Here is a 22,463-nt window from a genome sequence, read left to right as displayed (position 1 = left end):
AAAATGTTAGAACTAATAAATGAATTCAGCAAAGTTGCAGGACATAACATCGATAAACAGAAATCTGTGACACTTCTGTACACTAACAATACACAATCAGAAAAAGAAATTAAGAATGCAATCCCATTTACAATAACATCAAAAAGAATAGAATACTGAGGAATAAATTTAAGCACAGTGATGAAAGGCCTATACACTGAAAACTTTAAGACACTAATGAAAGAAACTGAAGACACAAATAAATGGAAAGACATACCATGTTCATGAAATGGAAGAATCAATATTGTTAAAATGTCTATACAACCCAAAGCAATCAACAAGTCAATGCAATCTTTACTAAAGTTCCAATGGCATTTTTCAGAGAACTGAAACAAATAATTCTAAAATTGGTATGGAACCACAAAAAATCCCATGTAGCCAAAGCAATCTTGAGAAAGAAGAACAAAGCTAGAAATATCAAGCTTCCTGGTGTCAAACTATACTACAGTTATAGTAATCAAAACAGTGAGGTTTTGGCTTAAAAACAATCAATGAAATGGAACTGGGAGCCCAGAAATTAACCTACACATATATGACCAATTAATTTATGACAAAGGAGCCAAGAATATACAAAGGAGATAGAAGAGTGTGTTCAATAAATGGTGCTAGGAAAACTGAACATGTAAAAGAATGAAACTGGACCACTACCTTATACCATACACAAAAATTAATTCAACATGGATTAAAGACTTAAGTATAAGACCTGATAACATTAAATTCCTAGAAAACATATGCAGTAAGCCGCTTGACATCTGTCTTAGTGATGTGTTTTTGGATCTGCCTCCAAATGCAAGGGAAACAAAAAGCAATAATAAATAAATGGGACTGAAGCAAACTCACAAGTTTCTACACAGTGAGGAAGCCATCATCAAGATGAAAAGGCAACCTACTGAACAGAAGATACTAGTAAATCATATATCCAAGGAAAGGCTGGTATCCAAAAATAGATGAAGACCTCCTACAACTCAATAATTTAAAAAACTTATTAAAAAGTAGCAGAGGATCTGGATAGACATACAGATATGGCCAACAGGCATATGAAAAGGTGTTCAACCTCACTAACTGTTAGGGGAATGTTAGAATGGCTAGCATCAAAAAGACAAGAAATAAGTGTCAGAGAGCATGTGGAATAAAGGGAAGCCCCAGACACTGTTGGCAGGAATATAAATTGGTGCAGCCATCTGGAAAATGAGATGAAGAATCCTCGAAAAATTAATAGATCTAACATATGACGCAGCTATCCCACTTCAAGGTCTTTATTTGAAGAACATGAAAACACTAATTTGACAATATATATGCCCCCTATTATTTACAATAGCCAAGATATGGAAACAACCTAAGTATTCATCAACAGATGAATGGATAAAGAAGGTATGGTGTATATATATGCAACGGAATATTACTTAGCCATAAACAAGAATGAAATATTGCCATCTGCAACAGCATGGATGGGCCGTGAGGGTATTATGCTAAGTAATGGAGAAAGATCATTACCATATAACTTCATTAATATGTAGAATCTTGAAAAAACAGAACAAATGAACAAACAAAATAAGATAAAAACAAACTCATAAATACAGAGACAGACTGATGGTTACCAGGGGGACGAGGTTGTGGGGTGGGCAACATGGCTGAAGGGGGGTCAACTGTATGGTGACAAACGGTAACTAGGATTTTACACACCTGAAATCTTACATACTAATGTTAACTAAAAGAAAAAAAAAAATCAGCAAGTGTTATTTTTGCTCCTGCTTCAAAGATTTTAAATTAACACAGAGCTCCTCATTAAACTTTAACTTACTAAACAGTAAAACTCTAGTTGCTTTGCAAAGAACCCATTTCTAGAAGATAACAAAATCAAAACATAAGCATTTGTTCCACATTTAACATACATTATTCCCATTGAAAGTATCCTTTATGTCTCTCATAGGGTTAAACTTACTACATGAGGTCACTCATGAAGCATTACCCACCAGCCCTCTGTTGTTCTGATGGATGGGCACAAATATGTGTGGAAATGTTTACCTCACAAGTCATCATGGAGTGACAGAAGTCATGGTTATTCTTGACCTAACAGAACTAGAAGACTCGTAAGATCCCACAAGAGGGGCACCGGGTGGCTTAGTCAGTTAAGCGTCTGCCTTCAGTTGAGGTCATGGTCCCAGGGCCTTGGGATCAAGTCCCACATTGTGCTCCCTGCTCAGTGGGGAAGTTTGCCTCTCCCTCTACTCATGCTCTCTCGCTCGCTAATAAATAAATAAATAAATAAAATCTTAAAAAAAAAAAGATCTTCCAAGACCTGGGTATTAAAGGGCTCTGAGCCACCAGGATCAAGATGTTACTACACATGGTCTATCCTTGCAGAGTTTTGTTTAAGCACGGCTTCTGCACCCTCATTTGTAGAGGGTGGAGAATACAATAGGCACCCAAAGAACACCTTGACACTGGAAGAGAAAATCTAACCCGTCACCTAACCAGGATCAGATGAAAGTTTTGAGCATATTATGCTAGTGACTAATGACCTTTGACAGTCTTTCTGGTTCTTCTCCAAGACCACACTGAGCCTGCGTATCATGGCATCTTCAACCCTTTTACCATATAACCACACACCTATCCAAAACACCTGCCCAATCACTATCCATGCCAATGACCTTGGTAGGAAGGAACAGGAATCCAGAAGACACAGGAACTGAACAGTAGATGGGAATAGAAATGAAAGCTCTAAGTCCAGAAAAGTACAAGAATCTTTAAAGAGGAATATAAATCCTGACAGAGAGACCTCTCACTTCATAGCAATGCCCTGAGCTTCTTAGAACTTAAAGAACCAAAGCAAAAACACCTTACTGACCACTAGAAAGAACTATAGTTGGACTAGAAAAGTAACAGTAGTAAATCTAAGAACATTCATCCCATTTCAGAAAAGACACACACCGAGCAAGATCTCTAAGGGCTGGCCACCACGAACCTAGATTAAAATTATGGATCAAAGCTGATCATTCTGTATTGGCTGTTTCATTTTGTGATACCTTCTGGGACAAAAGCATAAAATCACCCCAAATAATAATAAGTGGCTATTTGAGATGATTCTCCACAGACGTCTAACATGGCTTTGGTTTTGTCCAAAACAACGAACTTATGATCACTGAAAACACCCAATCATGTGAAATACTGGGAACCATTTATTTAAATCGGCAAAGTTAGAAAATTTAACTTTCACTCAGATTGGTGGCAAAAGGTATTTTCTTCCAATCCAACTTGATCTGAATACACTGTGCCTTACTTTGTGGCTTTCCTATTTATAGACCAGACCCTGAATCTTACATGGAGGTTTCCTAAGAGGTTCTAAAGCCCTGACACCAGATATCACAAAGGCTGCAAACTTTTTTTTTTAAGATTTTATTTATTTATTTGACAGACAGAGATCATAAGTAGGCAGAGAGGCAGGCACAGAGAGAGGAGGAAGCAGGCTCCCCGCTGAGCAGAGGACCCTGGGATCATGACCTGAGCTGAAGGTAGAGGCTTTAACCCACTGAGCCACCCAGGCGCCCCCAAACATTTATCTTTAAGTTGCATCTTCCTCTGTTAGACTACTCAATACAATTCCGTAAACTAAAATGGTGCTCTTTACATAATGTAGAAAGCTTCCAGAATATTAAGTCCATGACAAGGAATCGATATTAGGAGTGGCTACTGAAAAATCTCTTGGCCTCTGAGCCACTGGGGGAAACGAAATGTCAGATAACAATTGCCACTTCCCTGTGAGTTGGACCATGATATGCTGTCACTGTGACACAAAGTGCACCATGAAGAATGATCAAGCAGTGGTCATCTGGTCAGGCAGCCCACGGACCATCGATCTTCCAAAGCCATGGCACTTGACTGTCCTAAAAACCAGTGAGGTCATACAGAGTGGGGGAGGGAGGCTTAGTTTTTAACAATCTACCTAATTCCCTAAAATGGGGTCATACCTGTTACAAACATTTGCCCTTGGTCATGAAGATAGCTGTAGATCGTTTAAAACAAATTACTGCCTTAACAGGGAGGAAAATAAAAGAATTTTAAATATCCTCCTTAGACCAGAGTCAGGAATGCCTTCACCATAAGTGCTAAAGTGACAGATATTTTCTGGACTTCATTTTTCACAGCGACTACTGTCATCACAGTGACGCGAGACTTGGACAGATGTTTTTTTTAACTCGGGTGTAATAAACAACCCCTCTCACTCCTTCCTTGCTTTCCTGTAACTAGCAAATAGCGGACACTAGAAAGGCAAGACCTTGCAGGTAGCAAAAGGCAGCAAGGAGAAGCATAGGAAGCAGAAAAACTTAACAAGGGAGTCAAGTCTCTTCAAAGAGTTCATCACGGTCCCCTGGGTATGTGTTTCTAGCTCTTATCCCTTGGCTTTGGGAGGCAACACAAGACCGCTTTAGAGAAAGGCCAGTATTCGCAGCTTCAGAAAACGGTGCTCAAAAAATACACGAACAAAAACGCAAAGACAAGCCGCGGAAAATATCTGCAAATCATACATCTGAGAAAGGCCTGGTAATCAGAACATAGAAAAAAAACGCTTATGATACAGTAAGACAAATGACCCAGTGTGAAAATGGGCAAGCACTTTAAATGGACTTTTTCCCGAAGAAGATACACAAATGGCTGATGATTACAGGACAGGTGTTTGCCATCATTGGTCACTGGAGAACTGCAAGTTACAACCGCAATGAGGTACCACTGTGCACCTCTTAGAATGATAGTATGATTATATCTATATCTATATCTATCTCTCTCTATATATATATATACGTGTATATACGTGTGCATGTGTCTATGGGGGACAGTGTTGTCAGCACTGTGTAATAAAAGAGGAACCCTCACAGAGGCTTGATTTCAGGCGGGAATGTAAGATGAGGCAGCACCCCTCCTAGACATCTGCCCCCAAAAACTAAAACATGTTTCTACAGAGACTTCTGTGCAAAAGTTCACAGTGATTCTATTCATAACCACTCCCAAATAGGAAACCTAAATGTGTTACCAACTGGTGAAATGAGCAAATGAACCATGGCATAGCCTTACGATGGAATACCATTTGTCAATAAAAAGGGGCAAACCAGATGGGACGATAGGAATGAACATCAAAATCTTTAAGCAAGGTTGGGGGCACCTGGGTGGCTCAGTGGGTTAAAGCCTCTGCCTTCGGCTCCGGTCATCTCAGGGTCTTGGGATCAAGCCCCACATCAGGCTCTCTGCTCATCAGGGAGCCTGCTTCCTCCTCTCTCTCTCTGCCTCTCTACCTACTTTTGATCTCTATCTGTTGAATAAATAAATAAATAAAATCTTTAAAAAAATCTTTAAGCAAGGTCAAAGAAAAAAGGATATGTCATCCAACTCCATTTCTATAGAATGCTCAGAAGAGCAGTTCTAGGGAGACAGACGGCATGTTGTGGTCGCCTGGGACTGGACGGAGCAGGGAATTCATGCCAGTGGCAACAAGGGATCTTTTGGGGGGTGATGAAGCTTTTAAAACTCAACAGAGGTTGGGTGTCTGGGTGGCTCAGTCAGTTAAGCACCTGCCTCTGGCTCAGGTTGCGATCTCCAGGTCCTGGGATGGAGCCCCAGGTCAGGTTCCCTGCTCAGTGGAGAGTCTGCTTCTCCCTCTCCCTCAGCCCCTCCCTGTACTCATGCTCTCTCTCAAATAAATAAATAAAATTGTAAAAAACAAAAACAAAAAAAACTCAATAGAGGTGATGGTGGTATAGTTCTCGACGTTTACTAGGTAACGATTGAGATACACACTTAAAATAGGTATAGAAGTTATACCTCAGTCGTTTAATAAAATGGAAGAATGACAAAAATCCTCTTTTCTTCTTACACGTTAGCCAAAAATCATGGTGAAACTCGGCATGAGGTTTTTTTTTTTTCTTTAATTCCTTTATTTATTCACCAGTTAGTTAGTTTATTAACTAACGACCATGTTCTCAAAACGGCTTTGACCTCACCACTGTGCTAAGTGAAAGTCTCTGAAGTCTGGGGCCTTTTCCAATTGCCCTAGGAACTTGGCAGTGATCGGATTATTTACTAATCCACGGGCTTTTGAATCGGGGACAAAATGGGGCTGGACATGGCAGAGTGGGAGAGTTCAAGAATTGCCATTCCCCTCCGTGGGATGTCAGGAAGCACTGTTAAGATTAGGTATTACTCTAACCAGCTGGCAAGCACTGGAGAAAATAGTTCACTCAGTCCTTCCGGCGGAGTTCAGCCAAACACCCATCCTTTATACCCCCAACTCCATCTCCGGTATGCAATTCTAAAACCCACTTCATGCCCTAAATGAACAATTATAACATGAAGCAAGCCCATGAATAGGTACGAAGGTTATAAAATTTAATGTTAGGCTAGAAGGCAGATTTGTCCAAGCCCAAAATGTGTACATTCTGTTGCACAGAAGGGCACTTTTCTTGTCTCCAATTTCTTTTGTTACTTTAATGCTATTTTGCAATAAGAGTGCATTAAAAATAAAGGAGCGAAATTTCAAAAAGAAAAAGGAACGTACAGAATTCCGCGGGCAAGTGGGGGAAAGTTGCATTTTTGCCAATCGAGGCTCACGTGTGTCTAAGAAATGTGTTAATTTTCCTAAACACAAAATAGCGTACATGTCAGGGCATCTACATTTAGACTTTGTGTTTTTTTGTTTCTATCTGGCACAGTGATTCTGAAGCTCACATGCGTGAGGAAGCTGCATAGAACTGCATACATATTACCCTAACGTCCTAGGTGGATTTTCCAGTTAAAAGACCATCAGAACCCACAGTCCATAAATTCTGCAGCTCAGTGTCGATGTCAGGATGGGGAGGACTATGATAAATTCACTATAAGATCCATGAGATTGGATTTCTGAGCTGTTTTCAGCTTCACGTTTTTGGTTTTGTGTTTTGTTGTTGGGTTTTTGGCTTTTGTTAGCTTGAATATAATCAGTGTTGGTATTTTCCAACTGTACTCCTCAATCCAGGATCTCAAAGCATCTTGCCAACAAATCATCATTCTCATTGTTCTCTCTGGAGGTAGACCCCAAAAAACAAACACAGAACACCAAAACTATCTATGGAGACACGAAGAGAAAACAGAACAGGACTAAATACTGGCTTTTCTCCCATAAGACTTTAATGACCAATTTATTTGGCAAACTCTATGCCGAGTCTTGATGCTTTCCAAGTCCCAGGTGCATGATGAATGCTTTCAAACCGCTGACTTTTATAACTTGAAAGGGCCCGTTTTAAAGTTGTGACTCATTTCTGAGTCTGAAAAGGCTATATCCGTACGTATGAATCAGACTCTGGAAGTCTAAGTTTACAAAGTATTACATTACCATCAACCACAAATTACAAATCCATTGATGAAATGCTTACAATTTACTTAGCAACAGCTGAAACTTTGAGCAGTAAGAAATAATCTAATTATCCAGTAAACCATGATCAATCAAGAGGCCAGGAGGATGCTTCCCAGCACCACCCATGGATATTTTATGACTACTTTGACAACTGCTGAAGAAACCTGATTCCAAGTCACATGTTTCCGACTTAAGGAAATCAACAGGAAATAAGGCGTCTCTGATGGTCAGGCCCTGAAAAAGCGCAGACCTCTCAGAGGGTCGCCTAAAATATAGCTAGAATCATGGACCGCAGGTCAAGAAAGCAAGTTAGCGTTCAAAAATGTAGCTCCTCATTTCACACGCTCCTGCATGCGATGCTACGGAAATAGTTTTTAGAAATCAATAGAACAAATGAGACTCTCAGATGTCATCTATCCCTTCCCTCCTTCAAAAACTGGCTTTGATCAGAGAAAAAAAAAAAGCAAATTAAAACTCTTTTTTGAAATGAAAAACTTGAAAACTAGAATCCAGTTCATTTAAGCATTCTAAATAGTTTATCCCCACTTGAAACCTGAAGTGGCTTTATTCAAAATCAGGCTCTATATAGAGGAAGTCAGAAATGTCTGAGCTCAGAATAGCAGATTTACATCTGGTTACAAAAAAGGAACCATTACAATGTTAATTTAATTTCCTAGATGTCACAATGACCACGCAGGAAGAAGGGTATATTCCCGTTACCTTGGTATGTACCAAAATGACAACGGTATGCAGGGCCCATATGCAATGGGAAGAGGAACCCCAAGTCATATACCTTCTACAAATGAGTGCTAAAAGTTTGGAAACACATGTAGTTACAAAAGGGGCCATTCTCATCCTGCAAGAGTTCTCCTCATCGACTTCTTGGTTAATACTGATGTTGGAAGACATCATCAAGCCTTGGGCTAAAAGCAGCTTTTTTGTATAAAGTTTCATGTGAGATACAGGTTTTTTTAATGGAACGTGACCTGACTGTAATATCCCATGATATACTGTTATAATAAAGGAAGTTTCAGCTGCATTTCAGAAATCACTTTTTGGGCAATTAAAACAAACACAGTGTAAGAGACTATCGGTGACAGGCTTTTAAGTATCTTAAAAATGAATTAATTAAGAAAAAAACAGAGAAGTCTAACTAGATTAATGGAAGAAACAAAACATATTTTTAAGACTGAATAATAGATTCTAAACACAACAGAAACTCCATTCCTTGATTGTCTTTGGGATAATTTGAAAAATAAATACTTATTTACCTATTTTTATGTTACTATTATATTATAACCTATATCACTATATCTCATATCTCATATATAATATATATCTTATATATAATTACATAATATATCATTATTATATAGTACTATATATTACAATATATAATAAATATATATTGTGTTGGTTTTGAATGGTAAAAAGCATTTATTCTTAATCCATCTAAAATGCCATTTGGCTTATGAGAATCTCTACAAAACAAGGTCCATTGTTTGCTTCTCCAGTTTTCCCACTTGGGAACAGAGCAAACCATTCTAAAGCCATTGTGAGAAACCTTTCCCTCTTAACTACTGCATACTAGTCAATGCGTACTTCAACACTCCTGGAAATAAAGCAATGAGGTAAAGAAAAAGAGTAAATTTAGGAGGCCTGGGTGGCTCAGGGAGGTAAGTGCCTGACTCTTGGTTTCAGGTCAGGTCATGAACTCAGGGTCATGAGATCGAGCCCCATGTCGGACTCTATCCTCGGCAAGGAGTCTGCGTGAGATTCTTTCCTTCTACCTCTGCTCCCCTCCCCCCAACTCAGGCAAGCACACTCTCTCTTTTTCAAATAAGTAAATAAAATCTTAAAAAAAAAAAAGAACAGTGAATTTATTTGGCCACAAACGTCTTAGCTAATTGAATCTTTTCCAGTGAAAAACAGCACAGATTGTTCCTGTCTGCTTCTCTCCGTGGTAACACGGCCACCAAAGTTCCCAGCTCCCCATTCTTTATCCCTTCTTTCTGTCCATTCCAAACTTAGCCCCCTCCCCCACACGATAAAACCTGTAGCAATCAGGAAAAGAATGTTGTGCAGAAAGTTAAAATGTCTTTCCATCTCTGCAACTTCAGTTATTGACAGGGGCCAATGCTGGTTCCCAGAAGATGTGGTCAAGCCAAAGCTCCTTTTCTCCCTAGATATACCCAAAGCCCCTGCTCATATTAAATCTCCTGGAAGCCCTTACAGGAAAAAAGAAAAAAACAAAACAGAGCAAAATGCTTTCCTCTGCATAACCCGCACTGGCCCCCCCTTTGCCGTCCTACCCCTGACAAAACAGTTTCCTCAAAAAGTTTCTGGTGAAGCACACTTCTGAATCAATACTCACCTATACCCTTAACGAAAGCAGTGATGTCTCAAAAAGTACAAGAGGGGATAATTCCAGTTTTCAGGACCCCAAGCTATGGGGTTCAGACTTCTTGTAAGACATAAACGTTCCCGAAGGTTCTCCTGGTACCTCTGATTCAATGTCTGGACCTGAGTCTGCATGTACAAGGAATCACTTGAACAGCACTAGAGCACACTTTCCAGGTTATTTTAGAAGCAAGTGTTCTTTCCAGGCTTGATAGCCACCTCGACATAGAGCCAAAACAAAACCGGAGAGAGAAAGGACACTGGTCTGGGGCAGCCTCCTCCCAACAAGCACAGGCTACGGACATAATGCCAGCTATGGGCCACTCAGCTCCATCCTACCTTTCAAAAAAGGGGTGGATGGGGAGAAGGAGATAGAGAGGGAGGGAGAGAAAGAAAAGAAAGAGGGAGTTTTTATTCCTTATATATAAATCAGAGATACACGATCTGTCAGGGAAAGTAATACCACCAGGAAGAGATACCTCCTATAGGATGTCCCCCTCATTTGCCCAGAACATTTTCCAGAAGCTTCTAGATGTACTGTGCTCAGTGAAGGAGGGGGATAGGTTTGCAAGCAAACTTCTCCAGAGAGACATCTGCTTCCCTCTCTCTCTCTTTCAAAAGCTCTCTCCTTTCCAACATTTTCTTAAAGATTTATTTTTTTTATCTGAGAGAGAGAGATAGACAGACAGCAGAGGGACAGAGAATATCCTCAAGCCGATTCAGAGCCCAGGGTGGAGCCTGATATGGGGCTCAATCCCAGGACTCTAAGATCATGACCCGAACAGAAGCCAAGAGTTGCCCCTTAACCAACTGAGCCACCCAGGTGCCCTCAAAGTTCCTCCTTTTAAAAAAATTCCTAAACATGTTCTAATTAACTAAGAAGAGAGTTTCTATTCGGTGTGAATCCCCCTTTAATATGGAGAGACTACTTGGGGAGCTCAAAGACGGGCCAGGGAGGTGCTTTTAAATTCAGATTCCAAACCAAAGAAATAGGAGAGTGTGTGTTGTATGACGTACTGCAAAGTCACATCAGGAAGAAGGGAGGGAGGGAGGGAGGAAGGGGATGGGAAAGAGGACAAGGAAGGAGGGAGAGGCAGAGAGGGAGGGAGGGAGCAGAGGGAGAGGGGAGGCAGGGAGGGAGGCTGGAAGAAGGGAAGGAAGGAAAACATAAGGAATTGTAAGATGTGAACCACATCATATCAAACTTTATTTTAAAAAAGGCTAATTCCTTTTTTTTTTTTTTAATCTTTGTATCTTACAAGTCACGATCTGGAGATTTTGTGCAACAAAATGGGAGCTCAAATGAAAAACAAACTGTGGAAATCTACTATCACAACACCGGTTAAAATTTTCTTTTCTTTTTCTTTTTTTTTTTTTGTTGTTTTTTTCCCCTTATTTATTTATTTGACAGACAGAGATCACAAGCAGGCAGAGAGGCAGGCAGAGAGAGGAGGGAAGCAGGCTCCCGCTGAACAGAGAGCCCGATGCGGGGCTCGATCCCAAGACCCTGGGATCCTGACCTGAGCTGAAGGCAGAGCCTTTAACCCACTGAGCCACCCAGGCACCCCAAGATTTTATTTTCTTTTACTCATTTGTACAATTAGGAAATGTTACCTTTGGAAGAAGAAAGTTTATCAATCCATTTAGTTTGCAATAAAGAAATTAAGATAAAAAGAAGTGAGCTGGTTGGTCTGAAGCCACTCAGCCCCTCTGTTGAACAAGTGGAATGAAATCCCAGTGTCCCAGTCCAGAGTCTGGTCTCCCTCCCTTCCCCACCAGGCCACAGTTTGTTCCCATTATGTAACTGCAGGCTACAGATTCTTAGTCTTCCTATGAAATGGGCAAATTTCAGACTCTAGTGTCTTTCCATATGAACCCAGGACTGGTCTGTCACCTCACAATCCCTGCCTGTTAAAAATCACACACACACACACACACACACACACACACACACACACACACACATTTTGGACTCCTAGGAAGATGTGGCATCATTTGCCTGAGGTCTTCTGAACTTAGTGAAGATGGGTTCAAACAGTTGAGATGAACTACTTTTGAAGAGAAAATGGATGGCATGTGCTCAGTTTTGAGGCCATTTGTCTCCTGGGTCCTTGGGGAGCAGACGTGTTGGGGACCACTCATACAGCTGTACGTACAGTTCAACTATGCTTCTACCCCTGCTGGTATGTTGTTATATCTACCTTCCAACTAAGAGCAATTTTCATAAACTAAATGGGTTTATCAGCTAAGGTTTCCCATATTTATTCTGCAAACTCTATAGGTACATCTGCTCCAGAAAATATCGTAAGCCTCTAAATACCATGACTGCTAGCAAACAAAGCCTTGCCATAAGTCCACAGTCCATTACGAAGAAAACTTTAATCCTTCAAACGCCATAGTTACAAAGAAAAGGTCAAGAAAAGATTCAGATATTTGATACTAAAAACTAATCACTCCAGGTGCGCCTGGGTGGCTCAGTGGGTTAAGCCGCTGCCTTCGGCTCAGGTCATGATCCCAGGGTCCTGGGATCGAGCCCCACATCGGGCTCTCTGCTCGGCAGGGAGCCTGCCTCCCTCTCTCTCTGTGCCTGCCTCCCTGCCTACTTGTGATTTCTGTCTGTCAAATAAATAAATAAATAATTTTAAAAAAATAAAAAAATAATAATAAAAACTAATCACTCCAGAATTTCCAGTGAAATAGACTCGACAAACATGCTGACCCTGGATCCCTCAACTCCATGAAAGTGACTGTAAATAATTGTTCAAGAAACAAAACCTACAAAGCAGAAGCCCATGAGCACAGCAAGCATGAGAGACAAGACAGTATGAAGGGAATTGACAAAGCCAAAGGACAGGTGATCACAGACTTACCTGACTCACGGAAGGAGAATTCTAGACCAGGAATGGTAAAGAATCACGACGAAATCATACTGGCATTGAGAACCAACCCGCGTACCACCCAAAGACTCCGAAAATCCTTGGCACCAGTACCTCTGCAAGTGGAAATCAGGACACAGCCTGAAAGGTGAGGACAGGTTCAGATATGCGTAAAAGCAATTAGGTTTCTAGATTCCCTTCTCCACTCTCTGTCACTTGTAGTACCTTTTGCCAACTGGCAGAAGCCTAGACGTTTGTTGTCTCGAGAGGTAAAACACAAGGTCAGCAGGCTGACGGCGTCAAGCACCGTAGGGAGTAGGCTACCATGCTACAACTCGGAAAACAAATAAAGCTTCGCAGATTCGCGGTTGGGACCTCTTCTCTGCCCTTTCGATTCACAGTACACTGTCCCCTAAGCTTGCACCTTCGAGGTAGGACAGAAGAAACAACATCCCATGAGCCTGTCAGATCGTTCGGAGATAACAGAAAATATGTAAAGATACTAAAATTGGTGTTCTGGCACTCTCCCACTCCAAACAACCCTGTAGTGAAGCTCACAGTTGACAACTTCTAGATAAGCAAAGAAAATTCCACTCAGCCTTTGAAGGTTACACTGTCAAGTAGGAACAGACTACTAGGGTCACCTAACTCCTTAAGGAAAGCTAGATGCCAAAACCAACAGAAAAATGAATCTTTGGGGGAAATAATACATATACAAAGAGAAAACATTTTCAAAAATTATCATTAACATCCCTGAACAAATAAAACAAGGCATCCAAGAACAAAAGTATGACGCTGTTTTTTTTCAAAGGGGCACTTGGTATCAAACATGAGACCCTGGAAATTAATATAAATTAAAAAGAAAATAAAGTCCAATAGAAAGTACAGAAGATAAAAGGGAGGTTATCTTCCATAGAGCAAAAACAGAAACGGAAAAGAATAAAAAGAAAATGGGAAAATTAAAGAAGTAATAGAGGAGGACCAATATCCACACTATGAAACACAGGAACAAAAATCATTAAATAATTCAAGAAAATTTCCAAGAACTGAAAGACATTCATTCCAAGATCGAACAAGCCTATTAAATTCCTGGTACTCTAGATTAAAGTAGATTCACACCAAGATGTATCCTGTTGCAACTGTAGAACACCAATCCTAAAAGCTTCCAGAAAAAAGAAAAAAAGCATCAAAATTTGAGAATAGTAACAAACTGCTGGATCCTGGATGCCAGAGGAAAATAAAAGCTTTGATATTCTGAGCAAAAGTGATTTCCAATCTAGAGTTTTATATCCAGCCCCATTATCAAATAAGAAGGGAGTGAAGAACGACCATATCTACAAGCTCTCAAAAAATTCTCTCTCTCACCTGCTACCTTTTCTTAAAAGCTAGGGAGATGAATTTCTGCCAAAACAAAGGATAGGTGAAAAGCGAGGGAGAAACAGGGTTCAAGAAAAAGGGTAGCCAATGCACAAAGAATCCAGAAGAAATTCCCAATGTGATGGGCAAATAGGTTAGAAGTAAAAATTGTTTTGCAAGGTGAAATTGATAGGTTGCTCAATATACATGAATCTAGTGAAAGAATATTTACACAATATGGGGGAAATTAGGGAAAATAAAAAGATGTACAGGAAAAGCAAAATGCTAACAAAATACTACACATAGTTCAAGCACAAATGCAGTTTACATAGTCATAAGGATGTTAATGTAGAATGATCAGTGTTGACCTAATTTACTGGGGAGGTGGAAATTACTCTTCTGGGGGTAGTCATGAAAGGGGGTATATACGTGTGAAAGAGAACTAAAATCCCAACTTTCCTAAAAAGCTAATGAAAAACCTAGTGGTAGCAACATAAGCTATAACATCCCGAAATACAAAAAGCAATTACTAAAAACATTGACTAAAAGATCTTTGAGTGGCTGCTTACAAAAAAACAAAATAGGGAAGGGATATTATAGGTTTTCTATTTTTTGCAACAATTCTCATACAGATAGTCTTCTTCATTAAACTGTATACATAATACCTTCAATTTTCAAAATCTAAACTAAACAACATCTGGTCACTACGGAGAACATCCTAAGATTTAACAGTTCTATCAATTATTAAATTGTTCCTATATATTGCTAATTTCAACCTGGATTTTCTTTTTTTTTTTTTTAAAGATTTTATTTATTTATTTGACAGAGAGAGATCACAAGTAGGCAGAGAGGCAGGCAGAGAGAGTGAGAGGGAAGCAGGCTCCCTTCAGAGCAGAGAGCCGGACGTGGGACTCGATCCCAGGACCCTGAGATCATGACCTGAGCCGAAGGCAGCGGCTTAAACCACTGAGCCACCCAGGCGCCCCAACCTGGATTTTCTTAACCAAGGTCGCATGAGGCTTCACCCCTCATTATGATAGAGTTCCTCCTATTTATGTAACAAATCTATTTTTGTTTGTTAAAATGGCAAGGTTAATATCGCTGACACTATTACTAATTAATTCAGACTCACTGGGCAGTTCCCAAATTCTAAGAATGTATGTCTATCTCTAAACCACCAGAGTACCTCAGACAATAAAACAGACCCTACGTCCCCTTCTCACTAACTGCTGAGTTTGATAAAAACCAAATAGTAATACCCATAAGCTCCTTACCAGTCATCACATGAACACTGGGTTAAATGGGCAGTACAATCGACAGACCACACTGAGATATTCCCAAAAGTTCAGACAGCCTCAATCACCATGTTTCCGTTGGATTTCTGTCTCAAGAATAATCTATGCTACAACCAACGAGGCACCAAAATGATGAAACAGACATTTCAGATAGAAACCTTCTATAAAATTTGTAGGTCTCCAAATTTTGACACAGAGTATAAAGACAGCCCTCTCTAGAAAACTGATCCAATCGGAAAGTAAAATGCATCATCAGAGTGCCTGAGGTCAGGGGCTCACTCAGTTCAGTGTCTGACTCCTGATTTCAGTTCAGAGCATGATCTCAGGGTTGGGGGATCAGCCCCCAGAAGGGCTACGTGCTGGGCATGCAGCCTGCTTACGATTCTCTCTCTCTCCCTCTACTCCTCCCCACCCCCTGTGGTGCTCTCCTCCCTCTCTCTCTTTAAAAAAAAGGAGAAAAGTACACAATCATCAAGGCATCACTGTAAGCAAAAATGTGCAGTAAAGTTTCGTCAGACTCGTTTTAAAACACCAGAGAATCCAACATTTCCAAGCGTGAGTCACCGAGTGCCTCTGGTCTAAAATGTGTTCTTCCTCCCACTTGCAAATTATGTTCCCAGGAAAAGAAACAAACTTACCTTTCACAGGCTCGGACAGTCCAGGCGGCAATTATCCATAATGAGATACTAAACACCAAGAGTACAGTTCCTGGACAGATAGTCATTAGCGTCTTCATAACAAAACGGGTATTGAAGTTTATCTTATTCAGTGCCCCGATGCTTCGAGAGGAGGCATCGGTGAACAGTTTGCTATGTAAGAGCATGACTCTGGCGATCAGATAGAGTCTTAAGAACATCGGGATAGATAAAATAATGTCCACATCGGCGGTGGTTGTGGATGGGGCATAGGAGAAGGCAAGCCGGGCCGTCCATGTGAACGTGTAATTCCCAGGTATGGGATGGATAGCACACACCAGTATTTCCAAGCAGATGAAGAAAATACGCTCATAAGTCATGGCTATTCTCCAGTCATCTGCTCCGTTGTCCACCATGAACAACTGAAAAAATAAAGTAGAGAGTCAGCTTCAGTATGGCACGAATGGTCCACAAGGGTTAGTGCAGAGTCAGAAGACACATTAACACGTGACTTGGAGCGATCGTGGTGAGCTAAAGGGTGTAATGCTTAAATGCGAGCCAGGTACGCTATTTTCAGAAAACGGTCTTGGCGCAAAAGGAGGACTTCACTTTGCAGACATTGAAAATGGGAAACGTTCTCCCTGGGTGCTGGAATTATTCTGGGGCTGATGCTCCTGGAGAACGGGGTAAGTTACATCATTTTACGAGAAGGGGCTTGGGATGATCGGGTAATGCCCCCACCCCCCATCCCTGTACATTTCGAGAGCCACAGTGAGCCTTAGGAACAATCTGTTCTCGGCAACAAGCGTCTGGACCTAAAACCCTTCCCCCATTCTAACCCCGTTCTCAGTGGAATCCATTTGCTCGTACCTCTGAGGTCAGTTACAGCCTATAATGCAGCTGTACCCGAGCCTTCTTACAGGAAATCTCATTGGCTTCAGGGAGAAAATCACAAGGGGCCACAGACAAAGGTGGCAGAAACATTTCTTCCAGCTTCTCCACCTACAACTCTACCTTCCTCTTTTCTTCTATCCTTCCTCAGCCTTCCCTTTCAGTATGAGTTTGTTTCCAATGAGTTTGTTTTCTTTAATAAAGATTCTTGTTTCAAAATGTCTTTCATTGCTCACACTGCAATGAAAAAAAAAAAAAAAAAGAAAACCAAAGATAAAGGAGATAGATGTGTAGATAGATGGATAGGCAGGCAGAAAATAAAAGGAACTGAAAAGAAAGTTTCCTGTCTTCCCTGGTTTCTCGGTAAACAAGTCCACCAGGCTCTGGGAGTCCGTCAACAACCAGAGGCATCCGGAAATGTTCGGTGACATTTCTGACTGCAACAGGGACTTGTGGGGGCTTCCTGGCATTTAGAGCTAGGAAACCAGGGGTGCCAACCATGCTGGAGTTCTGGGAGTCTGCCAAGACACCGGTGGTGCTCCCCCATGGGGAAAGATGACATATTCTTTCTCTTTTGGTAAGGAGCCAGCTTAAGCAGAAAGCGTGCGAGGAGAGCCACCCAAACGAGAACAGTGCCTTGTCAGGTAAGTGAATCTCGTACAGGAGGTGGGCAGAACAGGTCTGCTCCCTGGTTGGAGCCCATGGACTCTGCTTCTCTCGAGATTCAGGCAAGGGATCTTCCCCCCTTGGCTACAAATGGCCGTTCCCAGTTAATTATTCCACGGGGCGTAGCTATTTTCCAGGCTGCTATAAAATGTGCCACTTCTTTCCGGTACCTCCAGTAGCTGGAGAGCCAGCAGATTCTCCCCAAAACGTAGCAAATTTTAACAGCTGATGTTCAATTTGGCAACGTAATGGCTTGAGGTGTGCCTGTCATGAGTTTTCGTCTAGGGACTGTAAGGTGTTGGACAAATGCTAATTGACAAGGACGATGTTTTCCCAGTTTCCGGTAAAGAAACAGATCGCAAACACAGAGGAGGCCAAGTGGGCCAGAGAACATTCTGGTTTGGTCTCGCCACTTCCAATATGGCGTTGGCACCATGGACCGCTATAATATATACAGAAAGACTGTCCTGATACAATGTTACGAGCCTGCTTGACTTTGTATCAGCGGGTGTTTACTGGGTACAACAAAACTCAAAGGCATGTGATCCCGCAATCTCTTAAGATGTTTACATCCGAAAGAATGCTCCCTCAAACGAGTGACTCTGAGAGGCTATATACATTCCAAAGATGTTGTCACTGCTCTCTTTAGAAACTGCTGTCAGGGCCTGGCACAAACCACGTAAGAAAAACAGTTCTGTTATTTAAATCCACATTTCCATTTCTACTGAAAATGGTATTACCCGGCTTGATTGTCTACTTTCTTCACCAAACTTGGCTCTGGATGACTTGGCAAACACTCAGATCCACCCCCCAAAACTCCACCCCAAGACTCCAGAGAGCCATACACCGAGCCAGAAAATCTGAGTGTAATTCCAAGACTTTCCACGCACTGTTCTGGGCAGCAGTGGCAGAAATGCCACGAAGTACCTTCCCAGGGAACTGGGGAAGAAATGCCAGGTTAGACAGAGAATTCAGAGATTGCTCCCCAAAAGCTTCCTGTCTTTCCAGGACTAGCCCCCCTCCCTCCATCACTCACAGCGCACTTGCTCCTCTGACCATCCACGCTGCTCACACCCATCACCACTTGTGACCTCACCAGCATTCTAAGGAGCCTGCCCCATTGGACCTCCAGGTGGGTCTGCCCAGGATCTCTCCAAGCCTGGACCCGATGTCCAGGCTGCTGCAGGTGGACAGGTGGAGACGTGGGGGGGGGGGGGGGCGACTGGGCCTTCATGCTCAGCGGAAGCCTCCACACCTCAAGGGACCATCTCCCCATCCTCCCTAGAGCCTGCTCTGGACAATCACCTCCTCCCCATCTAAGTTCTGCTGCTCTCCTGAGGTCCATCTCTGACACTTCCCTGTGTACTTTCTAGGGAGATCTCCTGCCTGCCTTCCATCTCCACGACCAGAGTCTTTCACGGGAAGCTATGTCCATCCTCTAATGACCTTTGTAAAATGTGAATGGCATCAGCCCGTGGCTTTCAGGATTAAAACCATTCAAAGACCCCCATTCTGCCATCTGGCTGTGCCTGTTTCTTGAACCTCAGTGCCTGTTCCCTCTGGTGGCAGGGATTCCAGAACATGCTACCACCATGGCACTCCCGTGTGTCTGTGGCCCCTGGACTCTGTCCCCTGGCCTGGAAAGTCTTCCCACCTAGTAAATTCTTTTCCTTCAAGACCCAACTCCACAGTCACCTCTTTTCAGGACGTTGTCCATGCTCGAACCGAATCTGCCAACTCGCTCTCCTTTGTTTCGTGACTCCTGTGTCTCTTAATCATGTTCCTTGATTCCACAGAGGACGATGAGGATTTCTTTGGAAGATTATCACCCCTACTCATCAGTGAGGCTCCTTGAGTTAAGTGAACTGCCTTGTTACTTCTCATTTAATACTGACCATCCTAATCACTGCAGGCATAAGGTTAATTAAAGGTGCTCACGGACGAGGGGAACACTGAAGCATAATGTGAACGAACTAAATCTACGTCATTGCTCAAATGTGTGCAGAACACGTCCTACTAAATGCTAAGTCATGGCAGCAACATAATTCTGCAATTCCGCAGGAAGTCCAGAGAACATTCCTCTTCAGAAACTTGCCCAGAAAAACCTGCTGTCACAACGTTGCTTTTTTGCCACAAGGGGCTTCATCGACACCTCAGATGCGTTTATTTGCTTTCATGCTTATCACGGTACATCTTTCGGAGCTAAAACCATTTCCTTGTCCTCTCTGCATAGTCCCCAGCCCTAACCGCTGCTTATTTCTTTTGCTGATCCTTTCGTTCGCTCAACGGCCAGTGGATGGGAGACTCGGCATTGCACCGGGGACTGCGTTCCGTATCCGGCTTCTAGGAAGACTCACAGGACTCACAGCAGAGCAAGGGGTGGCTCCGCGGAGCTGACTTCTACCGGGAAAGAAAGGCAAAGTCAAGAAAGCAGACTCGGAGCCGTTTAAGAAAGGAATTCTGCCTGTGGACACGGCTCTGAAGGAAAGACACAGGAGATGAAAGACAGAAAAATATCCTGACGGTGACAGCAGATATGGGCCTCAGGGAAGACGTGTGGAGAAGAAGTATCATTTCAGGAGATGGTACCTGGATGAGGGGGAGAGCCAATCATATAAACAGCCAGGAGAAGAACATTCTAGACTGGGGAAACAGCACGTGGAAGGGCCATGGGCTTTCCCCAGCTGAGCGTGCTTAAGGAAACAAAAGGACACCGTGGTGTTGGACACTCAGTGATCCCCAGGCAGAGTAGAAGGAGAGGAAATTGAAGAGACAAATCGGGATCAGACATGCAGGATGCTGTTGGCCATGGAATCGAGGCTGGATTTCACTCCAGGCACATCGGGCACCCACGTAAGGGTAGGCAGAAGGGTGGCAGGAGCTAGTTTATAGCTTTAAGGGTTCATCCTCACTGTAAGGGAAACCAGAGGACACAGGGAGGAAACAAGGGAGGACATTCTACCGCCGCTGATTGGTTGTACTTAGTATCCCCATGACCTGGACCGGGAGGTGGGGGTTGCCATGGAAATGGAGACAGTGGGCGTGCTAGAGACAGAGTTTGCAGATCTTGCTAGAACTTGCTGATGGGCTGAATGTGGGAGTGATAAAAGAAAGAAAAGAATCCTAGGTGGCTGAGCTTCTACTCTGAAAAACACAGTGGAGGGCCATGCCATTTCCTGAGGACAGTGGGCTGGTGGGGGGGAGGAGGGGACGAAAGGAAAGAGTGTGTGCTGGCCACCGTCATCGGAGTGCAGAGCCCAAGTAGGCAGCAGTTTATGCAAGTCACTGAGAGAAGTCAGGACGACGGGAGTGAACGTGGAAGGTAGCACTAGTTAGGTGCTGTTCTCAGATGAGGTAGAAATAGAAAGATGGCACACGCGGCGTGAGGAACCCCAAAAGCAGAGGGCAGCTGGAAGGTCAAGCCTGTCTGTAAAGTAGGAAAACAGAAAGTGTGCTAGGGGTCAAGGTTGAGGGCTGCCAATCAAAACTACAAAATAGTCTTCTTTTTTAAGATTTTATTTATTTATTTGACACAGAGAGAGATATCACAAGTAGGCAGAGAGGCAGGCAGAGAGGGGGGAAGCAGGATCCCCACTGAGCAGACAGCCCGATGCAGGGCTCAATCCCAGGACCCCGAGATCATGACCTGAGCCGAAGGCAGAGGCTCAACCCACTGAGCCACCCAGGTGCCCCTACAAAACAGTATTTCTATAGAGAAAACGAAACCATCCAAAACATCGCAGTCATTCAATCACTGATTCCACATCGAGGATTAAAATCCACCAGCAAAAATGTTCCTATTTATATTCCATAGGATCCATATATATGATCGGGTGGGTTTTTTTCCAAAGATTTTATTTATTTATTTGAAAGAGAGAGAGAGAAAGCACGAGCAGGGCGTAGGGGGAGAGGGAGAAGCAGGGAGCCAGATGCGAGGCTCGATCCCAGGACTCTGGGATCATGACCTATACTATCAGTTTTAAGCTCACTTGTGGGGGAGTCAGAGGAAGCACAATGACAGATACTAAAACATCTTTATATTCATTTCTCAAGTGGATGTTAATAAGAAAGGTTTCCGAGAGCGAGCTTGACAATTCAACGTGCTTGCCTTCAGAGCTGCGCTCAGCGGTCTTCGCCAGAGGTCTAGAGGAACCTGCAGGCGTAAGACAGAATGTGTCCCCAGAAAATACTCCACCACAAGCTTCAATGTCTCAATGCCACTGCTCTGATACCGAAAACATACTATACTAGAAGCCTAGTCTCCAAGATGAATTGGCAGTGCAGGTCATTAGCAGGAAGAGGGTCTGAAACTCCGTGGGAGAGGCCTGCCCCGTGAGCCCCTCACCTGCTGGTGTGAGGACCTCTGCTTAGCCAGCTCTCCAGAGGAAGGGACTCAGATTCAGCTGTCCCGGCTGCCTTCTCCATGTGCATTTCTCCCTTAGGGAGGTTACTGTCTGGTCTGAGGCTGTAGTTGGCATATCCCACATTTCTTTTCTCATAAAGAACCCAGGGCAGGGCTCAGCACAAAAGTAACACTTAAAAAACAGATCCTGAATAAAGTAATTATAGCTGTGGATTTGTTAAGAAAGCCAATATAGGGAAAATGGCCAGGAAAACTCCCCAAAGGAAGGATAATAAGGCAGAGGCAGCTCTGATAGATTATTAAATAATATAGTAATAATTAAAACCATGTGATACTGGCATATAAAATAACTGAGAGGCCAGAGGAAGACAATGGAAAGTCTAAAATGGATGCAATACACTGAGATTTTCACAGTACCATAAAGGCAGAGGATTAAATCAAGGGGGACCATAGAGTTTATGGAAAAATGGTTTGGGAACAACCACGTAGCCATCTGGAGAGATATAAAGTTGAACCAGTGCCTTATACCGAATATATCAAGAAAAACTCCAGGGCACCTGG

At 42.6% G+C, this 22,463-nt stretch overlaps 1 protein-coding gene across 1 annotated transcript in view; it reads right to left on the bottom strand.

The window, feature by feature from the left end:
- The window catches only part of KCNN2 (potassium calcium-activated channel subfamily N member 2), a 486,321-nt gene that overhangs the window by 88,241 nt on the left and 375,617 nt on the right, over positions 1-22,463 (bottom strand). The window contains exon 9 of the mRNA XM_046000439.1: positions 15,986-16,404. Coding sequence (XP_045856395.1) covers positions 15,986-16,404 — 419 coding nt within the window. The remainder of the gene's footprint in view (positions 1-15,985; positions 16,405-22,463) is intronic.

The sequence above is a fragment of the Meles meles genome, chromosome 3 (genome assembly GCF_922984935.1).
Source record: "Meles meles chromosome 3, mMelMel3.1 paternal haplotype, whole genome shotgun sequence".
Classification (NCBI taxonomy): Eukaryota; Metazoa; Chordata; class Mammalia; order Carnivora; family Mustelidae; genus Meles; species Meles meles.
This window is presented reverse-complemented; position numbering and strand designations above follow the sequence as displayed.